We start from the raw sequence: 16,308 nt of genomic DNA on the forward strand, positions 1-16,308 counted from the left end.
CTTTCAGGATACCTTCGGGAAGGCTCTGATAGCGTCACTGACAAAAACAGCTGTGAAAAGGGGCACAGCTGCCAACTAAAACACCTCCATCGGTCGGTGATGCTATTTAGAAAATTGTATTCTTTAACTAGGGTTTTAGCATATAATTCTATTGTATAATCTATTAAATAATGAGGAGGACTCGTTTTGTCGACCATTAATAAATAAATAAATATAGCTATTATAGAAACGATCGGTCGAAAACTAAGATGTTGTATGAAAAAACATTTTGTTTTTCATATACATGCAAAATCCTATTAAGATTGGACCACTATATCATATAGCTGCCATAGGAACGATCGGTCCCAAATTAAGTTATATGAAAAAATATTTTGTTTTTCAAGATATCTTGACCAAACTCGGCATTTATTAGTTTTACTATACTCCTCATATAAAGGAAAAATCCTATTAAGATCGGACCACTATATCATATAGCTACCATAGCAACAATCGGTCGAAAATTAATTTGTATGAAAAAACATTGTGTTTCAAGATATCTTGACTAAACTGGGCATTTATTAGGTAGCTTAACCAAACATGACATTTATTAATTTTACTAAGCTCTTCATATAAACGCAAAATAAGATCAGACCACTATATCATATAGCTGCCATAGGAACGATCGGTCGAAAAGTGAGCTGTATAGAAAATTCAATATATTTTGATTAAACACGACATTTAAGATTTCACTATGCTCCTTTCATTTTTGTAAAATCTTATTTAAATCAGACTACTATATCATATATATACCATAGGAACGATCGGTCGCAAACTAGGTTTTTGTTTATCAAGATATCTTGCCCAAAGTCGGTGTTCACTATTTTCCCTGTTCTTAGATAAGCACTATAAGCAATATGAAAAGGTTGGGTCTGCAAGGGTATGAGATCTTCGGTGTGCCGAAGATAGCATTTCTTTCTCGTTTTGAATTACTTTTAAAGCTATACATAAAAACTTAATGAAGACGTGTTTTAACGGTTTTCTTTTAAATAATTGTAGTGAATAAATATGAAATCGCGGCTAATTATAACAAATTAACATTATGAAGAGTTCTGAGTAAGTCCTTACTTCGGTACACTGAATTTGTACCCTTGTAGACATATGAATTGCTTTATCGCATGATCCTAAGAGCATGAAAATTTGGTTTTCGAAATTATCAATAAAATAATAAGAAAAATTATAATATAAACTATAATATAAACTATAATTATAACTATAATAATGATAATAATGCACATTTATTTATATACCCTGAACCCATTGAAAATGGGCATAAGGGTATATTATATGGGTGCATCTCTGACCCCATAAAGTATATATATTCTTGATCAGCATCAATAGCCGAGTCGATCTAGCCATGTCCGTCTGTCTGTCCGTCCGTCCGTCCGTCAGTCCGTCCGTATGTATGAACGCAAGGATCTCAGAACCTATAAGAGCTAGAGACTGAAATTTAAGATGTAGGTGCTTCTAGTTCCCGCGCAGATCAAGTTTATTTCTGATAATCGAGAACTCACTTCGTTTCCAAGCAATCGATATCGATATCTTGTTTTGTGGGCAATTTTGGTAAATAATAAGAGCTAGAGTCACCAAACTTGACATATAGCTTCTAAAATAAAATATATATATCCATTTGATGTTGAAGGATGAGGGTTCAGGGTATCCCCTAGTCGGGAGCTCCCGACTAGAAACTCTTACTTGTTATAACTGTTCACCTACTTCTAATACCCATAAATCTCTCCTAACGTACTCGCCAATGTCAATTTTCATCATTTCCTCAATATTCCTCATTAATTAAGAAGTAATTCTAAATATTATTAACCATTATAACGCTTATTGAAGGCGACCTGCTTACCCATAAAACGTAATGCGTCCTCTTCGGTGATTTCTGGTGGATCTTGTGCTACGCGATATAACAAATTCATTGTTTCGTAAACATCATCCAACAAAGTTTCTGCAAAGAATACAAAACCTGTCTTCGAATTTGGATCAAGATTTAGAAAATATACAACGATCGGCTCTTGTAGCTCCATGAAAATTTCAAATATGGGTGCGTTGTTTTCATAACGATTTTCAACCTCCAACCGCAGATATGTTACGCTCGTTATAACACTATCTAGCAGACACTGAGCAATAATAGTGTCTACATATTTCTCATACTCTCGAAAGAGGTTTCGCTCTTCTTCAGTAATGCCTTTAAGCAGCTCGAACCTGTGAAATGGCGTTATGGTTTCCTCTTCGCTTCCAGAACGTTCTTCTTCTTCTCTATCTTCTTGTTTTTCACTTTTATGTTTTTCATTTTTCTTTTTCGACTTGACTACTTTCGATATGGCAGAAAGACTTAAAACTGGTGGCCAAATGTCATCACCATCATCTTCTTCTTCTCCTCCCTCTCCAGAAGGCAGTGTATACCGTCGAGGAATATCAAAAAAGAGCTTCAAGTTCACATACATAAGAAGATCAATAAGCCGTTGAGTAACCGCAGCTTTTTCAGCGCGCTCCATTAGTATTACATCTCGCGGATCCGTGTGAAGCATTAGTTGCGGGTTGAGATCTTTTCTCTGAAACAGTGGCACCTTTCCCCAAGCTCTAATACTTTCCTTGATAACAAGAAGATTTTCTTGTGCAGCAACCAGTCGATCATGCAAGTACTTTACCAATTTGAAAATCTTGACAATGAACTTTTGACCTGATAAATAAACAGAAAAATTGTAGTTATAGATTAAATGAAAATTAAAGAAGCGAAAGCGCACCATAAGTTCACGGTTCCCATCTTTAAAAAAGGAGCGAATGATGCTCTATTGTCACCTAAATGTATTATGAAATTTAGGTACTTGTTTATTAATATTTTGTTTAAGTAGTTATTCTCATTCTCATCAAAATATTTTAATAATTAAAAGTTTGCGTCTCCGATTTCAGGTCCGTATCGACATACTGTTTTTTAAGCAATTTGGGTAAATAATAAGAGCTAGAGTTACCAAACATAATATGTTGCTTCTAGAATATTATATATATATCAAGTATCTTTCATAGTCCGTATTTTAAATACAAGCAAACATAAATACAATAAATACAACAAAAATAAAATTTGGGTCACTACAAGAACATGAAATCAAAATAAATAAAAATAATACAAGCAATAGAACATATGAAGACATAATTAAATTTAAATATCCTAAACAATTTAAAATCAAGATTCCTTGACTTATGTACCAAATACAGTGATTCCTATGACCTAAATTGAAAATTTACATAAGTCATTTTATATACAGGCCGGAGACGAAAGTCAAGTCGAAAACGACACCAATACCATACTCTATTCAGCATTACTAAACCAGAAAGCACATCCTGAGGTAATATCAAATAGTAACAAATAATACCGCTATCTTCGGCACGCCAAAGATCTAATACCCTTGCAGACCCAACCTTTTCATAATGCTCATAGTGCTTTGCCCCTATCTAAGAAGTACCGGGAAAATAGTATATGCCGAGTTTGGTCAAATATTTTAAAAAGTTTAAAAAGTCTGGTTCGTGTACAGACTTGGCTAAATATTCCATAGCCAAGTCGAACTTTTTTCTTCTTAATTCTCAATGCTATGAGAATTATCTAATTCGTTGTAAAAGGCAATTCGCCCGAAATCCGAGACAGTTTTATAATTTTGTAAACTTGAAGCGTAAGTCTTCAACTTTGCCATCTTCTTTTTTTCTTGGGATGGATAAAGCTAGCAATGACACTGATTCTGCTAACCTCTTTGCTAATTTTTTCCAATCAACTTACTCTTCAGTCTGTCCTAATACTAATTCTTACCCTTATACTATTTCCTCCGCTAGTTCTATACCTCCCCCCATTATTTCACACTCCTCTCTCCTATTAGCTATAAAATCTCTAAAATCTTCTTACTCTCCTGGGCCGGACAATATTCCTAGTTGTCTACTCAAGGAGTGCAGTTCTTCCCTTTTCTATCCATTGCTAAAGCTTTTTAATCTATCCCTTGAAACTTCTGTCTTTCCATCTCTTTGGAAAGAATCTTATATCATTCCTCTTCACAAGAAAGGTGGGAAGTCTGATATACAAAATTACAGGGGCATTGCAAAACTGTCTGCTATTCCTAAATTATTTGAAAAAATAATCACTTCGAATTTGCAGCATTTCTGCAAATCAGTTGTTTCCCCTGTTCAACATGGATTCGTAAAGAATCGGTCAACTACGACCAATCTGCTTGAGTTTACTTCCTTGGTAAATGATGCTTTCCTTTCGAAAATGCAAACTGATGTCATTTACACTGACTTCAGCAAGGCGTTTGACTCTGTGCACCATGACATTTTACTTTTTAAACTTGACCGAATAGGTTTCCCTCTGTCCCTTTTACTTTGGATTAATTCTTATTTAAAGAATTAAAGTAATACTGAGGTTGACTACCTCTAAAAGGGTTCACGTTACTTCTGGTGTTCCTCAAGGTAGTCATCTTGGACCTTTACTCTTTACACTTTTTATAAATGATCTTCCTTCTGTTATATCACATGCCCGTGTACTCATGTATGCGGACGATGTCAAACTTTTTCTATCATACACTAACCCCCTACATCATTCTCGTCTACAAGACGATTTGAACGCTATGCAACTTTGGTGTTCGGCCAATCAATTGCATCTAAATTGTTCAAAGTGTATGTTTATGACTTTTAATCGTACTACACCTTATCTTGTTAGTTATACAATCGACAATATCCCTTTGCAACGTATACTAACAGTTAAGGATCTAGGCGTTATTTTTGATTCTAAACTCTGTTTCAATCTTCATATAGATACCATTGTTAATGAGGCAAAAGGTGTACTTGGATTCATTAAACGATGGTCTAAAGAGTTTAACGATCCTTTTATAACAAAACTTCTGTACATCTCTCTTGTTCGCCCTATCCTTGAATACTGCTCTTGCATCTGGTCTCCACAGTATATCAACAGCCAGGATCGTATTGAATCTGTTCAGAAGCAATTTCTGCTTTTTGCCTTACGAGGTTTAAATTGGGACCCTAATCTTCGGTTGCCGTCCTACTCCAGCAGACTGCTTCTTCTCAACCTTCCGTCGTTAATCAACCGTAGGACAATTCTCGGTGTTGTCCTTCTACATAAGTTGATTATTGGCGACATTGATTCTCCTTTTCTGCTAGGGCGTCTTCAATTCTCTGTTCCGGCTAGACCAACCAGAAATTATCGCCCCTTATTACTATCTACGTGCACAACTGATTACGCTATGCACAATTCTTTTCGCGTGCTATGTAAAAATTATAATAGTTTGCATCACGTTTTCTCTACCGAACTGTCTCTACCCCTAATAAAATCGTTGCTTTCAGGATACCTTCGGGAAGTCGCTGACCATTCCCAGCTATGAGCAGGGGCATAGCTAGCCGGACAGGCTGAAAAATTTTCCCCCACCGTGTCGGTGATTTCCCAATACTTTTCTCTTTGTCCTATCCACTTAACACTCTTTATCTAACTTACATTGCTTTACTTTATTAACAATTTTCTTACTTTCTTTTTTCCTATTTATTGTATTTTCTTTATTAATTTAGCAAATTAAGATTATTTTTAATTTCACTTGAGATCACTTTTTTCCTACTTACAACCTTCTGCTTAGATGTAGGCTCTAATAGCGTCACTGACAAAATTAGCTGTGAAAAGGGGCACAGCTGGCCGGACTGGCAAATAAAACACCTCCATCGGTCGGTGATGCTATTTAGAAAATTGTATCCTTTAACTAGGCTTTTAGAATATACTTATATTGTACAACCTGTTGAATAATGAGGAAGACACTCGTTTTGTCGAGCATTAATAAATAAGTATAAATAAATATAGATATCTTGATAATCAAAATGTTTTTTCATACGACTTAATTTTCGACCGATCGTTCCTATGGCAGCTATATGATATAGTGGTCCGATCTTAATAGGATTTTGCATATATATGAAGAGTAAAGTAAAACTAATAAATGCCGAGTTTGGTCAAGATATCTTGAAATACAAAATGTTTTTGCATACAAAAACTTTATTTTCGACCGACCGATCCTATGGCAGCTATATGATATAGTGGTCCGATATTAATAGGATTTTGCATATATATGAGGAGTAAAGTAAAACTAATAAATGCCGAGTTTGGTCAAGATATCTTGAAAAACAAAATGTTTTTTCATACAAAAACTTAATTTTCGACCGATCGTTCTTATGGCAGCTATATGATATAGTGGTCCGATCCAGCTGGTTTTCACATATGTGTTGCGTGCAACAGAAAGAGGGAATTCTGAAAAGTTTCATTAAGATAGCCTTAAAACTGAGGGACTAGTTCGCATAGAAACAGACAGACGGACAGACGGACATGGCTATATCGACTCGGCTGTTGATGCTGATAAAGAATATATATACTTTATGGGGTCGGAGATGTCTCCTTCTATGCGAGAGAGAGTTCTCAGTTGAGTGATTGACGTGTTTTACTTGTGCTCCATGATTTTTATATATTTTTGCGCTTTTATCCTGCTTTTTATTTCAAAATTTTGCATTTTTCGGTGCTTTATTTAAAAAGCTTCTATAAACTGTGCAAAGTGTTATCTGTTGTGCAGCGTAAGTCTGTTAATTATTGCATTTTATAAAACCCGGCGTCAGTTCCGTGTTTGTTGTTATTGCCTGTTTTCATTCTTCTGCCTTGGTGCTACCCTGTGCATACACTTGTTTGTGCGTGTGTTCGCTGCATACTTTCTGCTTGTGCATCGCGCTCTCGCAAATTTTTTTCTATTGCTTTTCGCACCAAACAATTTGTTCGTGTACGAATAATTGTTTTTTGAGTGTTTACTTGCTCTATCTTGTGCACCGTTTTCGTTGTGCTCTGCGCTCTCGCAAGTTGCCTACGCATTTAATAATTATGTCGTGCTGTAAGAACCGTGCACGTTCATGCAGGCTGACGATCCTGCACTGCCGCAATTTGTTAATTGCTGGCTGTGTGAGAATATGATGCATGCTAAATGTGCAGGTCTCACTGGGCGTGATTATGACAAGATCGCTGGTATTGCCAAGAAGGGCTGCGGTGGCTTGCGTTGGTCGTGCCCAGAATGCATCGACAAGCAAATTGATTTCTCCAGAATGTATAATTCTGTGAGAAGTCAATTCTTAAAATTAAATAATGTGGCTAAGCAGCTCTCGAGTAATTTTGACACGAGTTTCGAGTTGCTTGGCAAATATAAATTTGAGTCCCCAACCAATCGCCGGTTGGAGCCTCAACTTTTGCAATTGCCCTCTACGTCTGTTCAGACACCTTCGACTTTCTTGTCCCTTCCTAGCAACTTGCAGGTATCTCCAATGTTGTCTTTGTCGCCTTCTCCAAGCGACTGTCCAATTACCCCTGTTTCAACCCCTGTACTAGTCCTAGTAGAGCCCGTACCTGATCCCGTCCCAATTAATCAAACTGCCTCAGCCCCGTCAGCTCCTGGCCGCAAAGGTAGACCTGCGCGCAATCTTGCCCAGATTGTTAAAAACAATCATTGTGCCTCTTTAGGTCCTCCAACTCCTGTATTACCTACAGCCCCATCAGCGCCTACTTTAACGGTAGTTGCCCCTCGTAGGCAAGTTTTTGTGTCTCGACTTTCGTCGGACACCACTTCTGAGTCATTGGCAGCCTATATTGCTAGCAAATCTTCTGCTAGCGTGTCAATAACTAAATTTAATTTCTCCACCCCTCGTGAAATATCATCATTCAAAATAAATGTTTCATATGATATGTTCCCAATCATTTGTGATCCCAAATTTTGGCCACCACACATGATTGTTCATGAGTTCAAGCCTAAAAAGCGTAACCAGCCTGTCACCCTTCCATTCCCTTCGATACAGGGTACCATTTCTGCCCCAGAAAACTAGCTTCATCTTCTGACCTAATCTTTATTATTATCAGAATGTCAGAAGTCTCATTTCAAAGCTTAATCTTTGCATGGCCAGCACTTCCTTCGATTCGGATATAATAGCATTTTCAGAAACATGGTTAAACTCAACCATATCTGATTGAGATTTTATCGAATAACTTTATTTTGTTTAGAAATGATCGGCCGACTCGAGGTGGTGGGATAATTGCCGTTAAAGCCACTCTCCAGTCTGAATTATTCTGTTCTAGTACGCCTACTGATGCTAGGATTGTCTCAGTTAAGGTGTCTTTTCCTACACGGAATATCAATGTAACATGCTCTTATATCCCACCTTCTTCTGATATTCAAGTTTATATGAATCATATTACTTGTATTAAAGATGTTTCTTCACACTTGCGTGATAATAACCTATTAATGGTGTTGGGTGATTTTAATTTGCCGAACATCTCTTGGTCATTATTCACTGCTGAAAATTATCTAGTGCCCTCAGCACAGCACGATTTTATAGACTTGATGCTTGATCTTTCGTTGTTTCAAATCAATTCAATTTCTAATCATTTGAATAGAACACTTGACCTTGTATTTGTTAACGACTACCTTATTTCTAATGTGTCTAGGTCCCCTCCTTTATCTCTTCCTGAGGATGCCTATCATCCAACTTTAGAGATTACAATGCTAAATTGTAATCCTTTCATTTCGTGCTCATCAGCCAATAAGAAACGCTATTGCTTTCGCAAAGTCAATTATTCTTTGCTGAATCAGCTTATTTATTCAACCGATTGGTCTTTCTTATATGACTCAGTTGATATGAATACAGCCATTAATTTTTTTTATATCACCCTAAACTCCCTCTTAGATGTGTGTATTCCTAAGTCAATTCCTTCGACTACTTTTTCAAAACCACCCTGGTTTACTCCCAGATTATCACATCTAAAAATCCAAATATTTTAAAAAGTTTAAAAAGTCTGGTTCGTGTACAGACTTGGCTAAATATTCCATAGCCAAGTCGAACTTCTTTCTTCTTAATTCTCAATGCTATGAGAATTATCTAATTCGTTGTAAAAGGCAATTCGCCCGAAATCCGAGACAGTTTTATAATTTTGTAAACTTGAATCGTAAGTCTTCAAGTTTGCCATCTTCTTTTTCTCTTGGGATGGATAAAGCTAGCAATGACAGTGATTCTGCTAATCTCTTTGCTAATTTTTTCCAATCAACTTACTCTTCAGTCTGTCCTAATACTAATTCTTACCCTTATACTATTTCTTCCGCTAGTTCTATACCTACCCCAATTATTTCACACTTCTCTCTCCTATTAGCCATAAACTCTTTAAAATCTTCTTACTCTCCTGGGCCGGACAAAATTCCTAGTTGTCTACTCAAGGAGTGTAGTTCTTCCCTTTTTTATCCATTGCTAAAGCTTTTTAATCTATCCCTTGAAACTTCTGTTTTTCCATCTCTTTGGAAAAATCTTATATCATTCCTCTTCACAAGAAAGGTGGGAAGTCTGATATACAAAATTAGAGGGGCATTGCAAAATTGTCCGCTATTCCTAAATTTGAAAAAATAATCACTTCGAATTTGCAGCATTTCTGCAAATCAGTTGTTTCCCCTTCAACATAGATTCGTAAAGAATCGGTCAACTACGACCAATCTGCTTGAGTTTACTTCCCTGGTAAATGATGCTTTCCTTTCGAAAATGCAAACTGATGTCATTTACACTGACTTCAGTAAGGCGTTTGACTCTGTGCACCATGAGGTAGGACCCAAAGAGTAATACTGAGGTTGACTACCACTAAAAGGGTACAAGTAACTTCTGGTGTTTCTCAAGGTAGTCATCTTGGACCTTTACTCTTTACTCTTTTTATAAATGATCTTCCCTCTGTTATATCACATGCCCGTGTACTCATGTATGCGGACGATGTCAAACTTTTTCTATCATACACTAACCCCCTACATCATTCTCGTCTACAAGACGATTTGAACGCTATGCAACTTTGGTATTCGGTCAATCAATTGCATCTAAATTGTTCAAAGTGTATGTTTATGACATTATGTTTTTAATCGTACTACACCTTATCTTGTCAGTCATACAATCGACAATATCCCTTTGCAACGTATACTAACAATTAGGGATCTAGGCGTTATTTTTGATTCTAAACTCTGTTTCAATCTTCACATAGATACCATTGTAAATGAGGTAAAAGGTGTACTTGGATTCATTAAACGATGGTCTAAAGAGTTTAATGATCCTTTTATAACAAAACTTCTGTACCTCTCTTGTTCGCCCTATCTTTGAATACTGCTCTTGCATCTGGTCTCCACAGTATAACAACAGCCAGGATCGTATTGAATCTTGTGAGGCGGCTAAAGAGACCAGCCACCCCACAGTTTTCACGGCAAGGAGGCGTCATCCCTTTGGCCAAATTACGGCAAGGAGCCGCTGGCGGGACAACGTATTAATTTTCTTTAGTTATAAGTATTAATTATATTAGGTTAAAATCTTAGTGAAATAAGAGGCAAGGAGTCATCAGTAATATAAGCAGTTCGATTAGTAGTAAAGAGGCAAGGAGCCGCGAATTTTATAATTGATTTAAATAGTTAGTTTGAATTTAACCGCCGCCGCCGCTGCAACCGTGCGTTGTCGATCGGTTGCTCAACACCGTCTTTGAGAGCGCAACTTCAATTCGGCTGCGAAGAGCGAAAGCTCCGAGGCGAAGTAGCGAAAGCTCGCGGCGAAGTTGAGCAGCCGAAGCGAGCGCATGGCTTGCCGGCGAGCGTGCCGGCACTTGTGATTGAACGTTAAGGGTGAGTAGAAGTGCTGAGCGAGATAAACGAAATTATAGATGGTATAGTGGAGCGCTAGGGCTCCAGAAAACAGTGCGGCAGGGTTTAGCTTAGGATTTACGATAAGGTCGGAATGAATAATAGTGAATAAAGTGCCAACGTTGTAATTATCTAGAAAGTATTGGATTATTCCCTGTTTCCTGGTAACCCAGCTTACCTTAACATCGGAACTAACCGGTGTTCGACCTAACCTCGAACGAGGGGCATGCGATACGAGATTGTGGCTCCGGGGTGGGCATTGCCGGTTGGTGTTTAGGTAGTGGAGTTGGTGCGAGGCCACGGCCCGCTAGTGTAGTTGGTGCGAGGCCACGGCCCGCTAGCATAGTGGTACGAGGCCACGGCCCGGCAGAAAGATAGAGCGATTAGGCAGTGGAGCTGGTGTGAGGCCACGGCCCGCCAGTGTAGTTGGAGCGACGCCACGGCCCGCTAGCATAGTGGTACGAGGCCACGGCCCGGCAGAGAGGTAAGGTGTTTAGGTAGTGGAGTTGGTGCGAGGCCACGGCCCGCTAGTGTGGTTGGAGCGAGGCCACGGCCCGCTAGCATAGATGGTACGAGGCCACGGCCCGATGGTGTAGGTGTGTAGAGGTAGATCTGGGTTTCGTTTGGTCAGGTCCTAGAAGCAGCGACGACACCGGGCGTGAAGCCAGGATCGAGCGAGGAGTCGGAGGAAGGCCGCCCAAAGCATGAAAAGGGAGCACCTGCTCGGCTACAGAGGGAGCCGGAGGAAGGCCTCCCAAGGCATGGAAAGGGCGCACCTGCTCGGCTACAAAAGGAGCCGGAGGAAAGCCTCCCAAGTCATAATGGGGGGCACCTGCTCGTCTACAGAGGGAGCCAAAGGCAGGCCTCCCAAGTCATGAAAAGGGAGTACCTGCTCGGCCTTCGAAGGAAAAGGTCAGGAAATGGGGAGTAAAGTCCGGCCCGAATCGACAGCCTGGAGAACCCAAGAGGTGGCGCATAGAGCTGCAGAGGCAGACTTCTAATGGCTACGGAAGCGGCACGGCGGGAACGTGCAAGAGAAAGGACGGAGTAGGAGCGATGACCAGAATCCACATGGACATAGAAGGCCAGGAGCGATCGCCAGAATCGAGCCGCCACGGAGTTCTATCTGGAATCGAAATGGTCCCAGGATGGGGCGATAACGGAATCGAAGAGGCGGACTGGCCAGTGGGTCTGGACCCAGAACTGAGGGAGTTCCTGGAGTCAGAGCTGGCTCTCTTCGAGGGGCTTCAGGGAGTCTCGCACATCGCGGAGCACCGAATCCGGCTGAAGGATGACAAGCCGTTGAAACAAAGGTACTACCCCAAGATTCCGGCCATGCAGAGGGTGATCGACGAGCAAGGGGATGAGTTGATCCGGGCAAATGCCATCGAGCCGTCGCGTAGTCCGTCTTGGTCAAGAAGAAGACTGGCGAGTGGCGTATGTGCATTGACTACCGACAACTCAACGCGCATTCCATTCCGGACGCTTATCCGGTGCCTCGTATTAACCACATCCTGGAGCGGTTGCGCCACGCCCGGTTCATCTCCACTCTGGATTTGAAGCACGGGTACTGGCAGATACGGATGGCAGCCGATAGCCGGGAGTGTACGACGTTCACAGTCCCTGGAAGAGGTCTTTTCCAATGGCGGGCGATGCCATTCGGCTTACACTCGGCGGGTGCGAAATTCCAGCGCTCTTTGGATACTGTAATAGGGCCGCAGATGGAGCCTCATGCGTTCGCTTACCTAGACGACATCGTGGTAATAGGAGCGACGAAACACAGCATTTAGAGAATTTGAGGGAGATATTCCGCCGGATAAGGGCGGCCAATCTCCGGTTAAATAGCAAAAAATGCAGCTTCTTCCGGGAGAGGTTAGCCTACCTAGGACATGTAATTTGCGGAAAAGGAATACGGACCGATCCGGAGAAAGTGGAGGCAATAGGAAACCTGAGGGCCCCAACAAATTGCAGAGAACTGCGACAGTGTCTCGGGATGGCGTCATGGTACAGGCGTTTCGTACCCGATTTCGCGACCCAGGTACAACCACTCACCGCGCTCTTAAAGAAGGGGCAGAAATGGGCATGGGAGCAAGAACAGGAGGAGGCATTGCGTCAATTGAAGGAGAGCTTGACGACTGCCCCTGTGTTGGCTTGCCCCGACTTTTCCGCCAAGTTCGTATTGCAGACTGACGCGAGTGAGTATGGCCCCGGTGCAGTGCTGACGCAGACGATCGATGGACAAGAGCGGCATACGCGAGCCGAAAGTTGCTAAAGGCCGAGGTAAACTATTCCGCCACTGAGAAAGAGTGCCTGGCAATCGTGTGGTCGATCCGGAAGTTGCGTTGCTACCTAGAAGGGTACCGATTCGACGTAATAACGGACCATCTAGCGCTCAAGTGGCTGAATTCGATCGAGAACCCGTCAGGAAGGATTGCGCGATGGGCATTGGAACTGCAGCAATTCCAATTTGACGTTCATTATCGTCGAGGGAAGCTCAACGTCGTGGCCGATGCCCTGTCGAGGCATCCTCTAGAGACCTGTCAACAAGCAGTGGTGGCCGAGGGGTCGCAAATGGGTCGCAAGGATTCGTGTTAGAAACGCCGAAGAGCCAGCCAAGTTCCCTGATTACACCGAGGAAAACGGACAGCTATAAAGGCATTTGGGTCACCGGATAGACGATGAGGACTACATCCCTTGGAAACTATGCGTAGGCAGTGGTCAACGCCAGAGGTTACTGCGGGAATGTCATGATGCTCCCACGGCCGGACATCAAGGTGTCAGAAAAACGGTGGCGAGGTTAGCCCAGCGGTACTCCTGGCCGGGTATGTTCCGCGATGCCGCCAGATAGGTGAAATGTTGCGAAGACTGCCAAAAATTCAAGAGTGAGCAACTTAAACCGGTTGGTCGCATGCTGACGAGGCAGGTCGCATGCTGACGAGGCAGGTGGCAGAGCCGATGGCGGACCTTTGCGCATGGAAACACTATGCTATTGGTGTTCCATGACGCTTTCTTGAAATGGGTGGAGTTGGTCCCTCTCAGAAGAGCCACGGCAGCACACCTGCAAACTGCGTTTCGAGAGAGGATTCTAAGTAGGTTCGGGGTACCTAGAAAGTTTGTGTGCGATTTATGTGTACAATTTACGAGTCGGAGCTTCAAGTCATTTTTGGGGCCCCTGGGTGTAGAGATCCAGTATACCGCCACGTACTGTCCGCAAGAGAATCCCACTGAGAGGACTAACCGGACTGTAAAGACCATGATAGCGCACTTTACTGACGGCCACCAGAGTTCATGGGATGAACTCTTGCCCGAGATCTCGCTGGCGGTCAATACGAGCGTGGCAGATTCAACGGACTTTCGTCCCGCTTTCCTGATGCAGGGCAAGGAACCTGGGTTACCCGCAGCTCTGTACGATCAGGTAACTCCGGGGTCCGCAACTAGTGCGCTCGACCCTAGGACAAAGGCGGATAGGCTAAAAGAAATTTTTGATATCGTCCACAGCAACCTCCAGCACGCATCAAAGGACCAGGGCAGACATTACAACTTGCGGAGACGAGAGTGGCGGCCCTCGTTGGACTCGATGGTCCTGAGTAGGCAGCACCAGTTGTCCAACGCTGCCGAAGGTTTCGTCGCAAAGTTGGCACCCAAATTTGACGGCCCCTACAAAGTCGTCAAATTCATATAACACAATATTGTGCGGCTGGTGAAATCAGACGACCGCAAGAAGAGGGTGGCCAACAAGAAGGTGGAGGCACCATTCGCCCGGAACTCGCCACCGTACGCGGAAGAGCCTGCATCTCCGCCCCTCGCATCCCACTCGGCACAATCATCAGAGCCGACAACCCCAACCGCGGCTGGCGAGATGGACGAGGAAGAGTCCGCACCGTTCGGAACGGAGGAGCACACACCACCAGCGCAGGACGTGGAGGCGGTAGGAGAAGAGATATCCCCGTCGGCCGGAGACGCAGAGTCGCCACCGACGGAGGTGCCGAACGGCATCCGCGCAAACGACGGGGAAGCAGGCCCGCTGATCCTCGACCCAGAACCCTTAGTGGGAGGGGACCCGTCAACGGAGGACGAGCCGGTATTCCGTCCCCGCTTTGCCACCCACCGTCCCTAGGTAGACCCGGGCAGCCAGTTTCCCAGGATAACGCTGCGGTACCTACCAAAAGTCCCCGCGGTAGCCAACAAACCCCGTCTGAACCCCGCAAAGCCCGAATGGGGGTGAGCCAAAGAAGGCCCCGACGGAAAGCGCCGACGCAGCCGCCATCGTCGACGGAGAACCGCCAGGGGCAAGCGTCGCCGGAGTGGAGGCCATCGCCGACCCAGTCCCGAGGGAGCATCCTCGTCGGCCACGAAGAGGCTTCGCACGGAGACCGAGTAGCCCGATGGATCGCAGCGGTGCGTGCCGCGTTCGCCCCGCGAGCGCCAGGAGGGTCCTCCCCAGCTCGGGAAGGATAACCGCCGCTGCAAGATCGCTTCTCGAGGAGGGCATCCCGAACCCTGGCCGATACCGATTGCGGTCTGCCAAATGGTCGTGGAGGAGCACCATCTCAGCACCAAGGACGCGGCGAACTCGGCCGTTTCCACAGCCCGCGCCGAGGCACCAGACGAAACCTTTCCTAAGGAATCGGAGCAGGAGTGGCTCGACGACGAGGACGAGATGCCCGCGCTCGTGCCTATTGCCCGCGCCGAGACACCCGACACCATCGCCCAGCGGGAGTTAGAAGATGCCTGGTTCTGGCAAGAAGGCAAGGCGCCATCCCGAAAAGGTTCCTTCACGGTTCGCCAGGAAGGCCGGGATGAAGTCTGGTCCGAGGAAGAGGACGCGGTGGTGACGGCTTCGTCCCCCAAGCTTTCGAGTCCAACCCAGGATTCCTCCCCCATGGCTCTAAAGACTCCCACGGAGAGCGAGTTGTGGGACGACATAGTGGACCTTTTCGACGGCATCGACGAGTGGGACACTAGCCTGGACTCAGAGCTGGAGGAGGAACCCGACACCGAGGTCGACACGGTCGCCCGCAGTGCCGACATGAGGGTCACACCGGAGAGCCACCCCAAGAAACCCGACACCGAGGTCGAGGCGATCGCCCACACTGCTGACGTTGGGGTAAAACCGGAGGGCCCCGTCGAAGAACCCGTGCCCGATTCCACCCCCTCAGGCTGGAAGGTGTTTCCTCTTGGAACACCGTTGTCGTCGGGCGTGGTGGACCTAATCGCCAGAGAGGCGCGAATCCGCCGCTTCCGGTGCCGACGTACTCGATTCCACGTGTCCGACGGGGAGAGCGAGTACAGCGTTACGCTGAACAAAGTGACGGGGGGTGTGAGGCGGCTAAGGAGACCAGCCACCCCACAGTTTTCACGGCAAGGAGCCGTCATCCCTTTGCCCAAATTACGGCAAGGAGCCGCTGGCGGGACAACGTATTAATTTTCTTTAGTTATAAGTATTAATTATATTAGGTTAAAATCTTAGTGAAATAAGAGGCAAGGAGCCATCAGTAATATAAGCAGTTCGATTAGTAGTAAAAAGGCAAGGAGGCGCGAATATTATAATTGA

General features: G+C 43.9%; 1 protein-coding gene across 1 annotated transcript in view; it reads right to left on the minus strand.

Annotated features, from left to right (window-relative positions):
• Positions 1–1,850: 1,850 nt before the first annotated feature.
• LOC26530771 (dynein beta chain, ciliary) overlaps positions 1,851–16,308 on the minus strand; it is a 187,958-nt gene continuing 173,500 nt past the window's right edge. The window contains exon 11 of the mRNA XM_070210986.1: positions 1,851–2,722. Coding sequence (XP_070067087.1) covers positions 1,851–2,722 — 872 coding nt within the window. The remainder of the gene's footprint in view (positions 2,723–16,308) is intronic.

The sequence above is a fragment of the Drosophila virilis genome, unplaced genomic scaffold, assembly GCF_030788295.1.
Source record: "Drosophila virilis strain 15010-1051.87 unplaced genomic scaffold, Dvir_AGI_RSII-ME tig00001662, whole genome shotgun sequence".
Lineage (NCBI taxonomy): Eukaryota > Metazoa > Arthropoda > Insecta > Diptera > Drosophilidae > Drosophila > Drosophila virilis.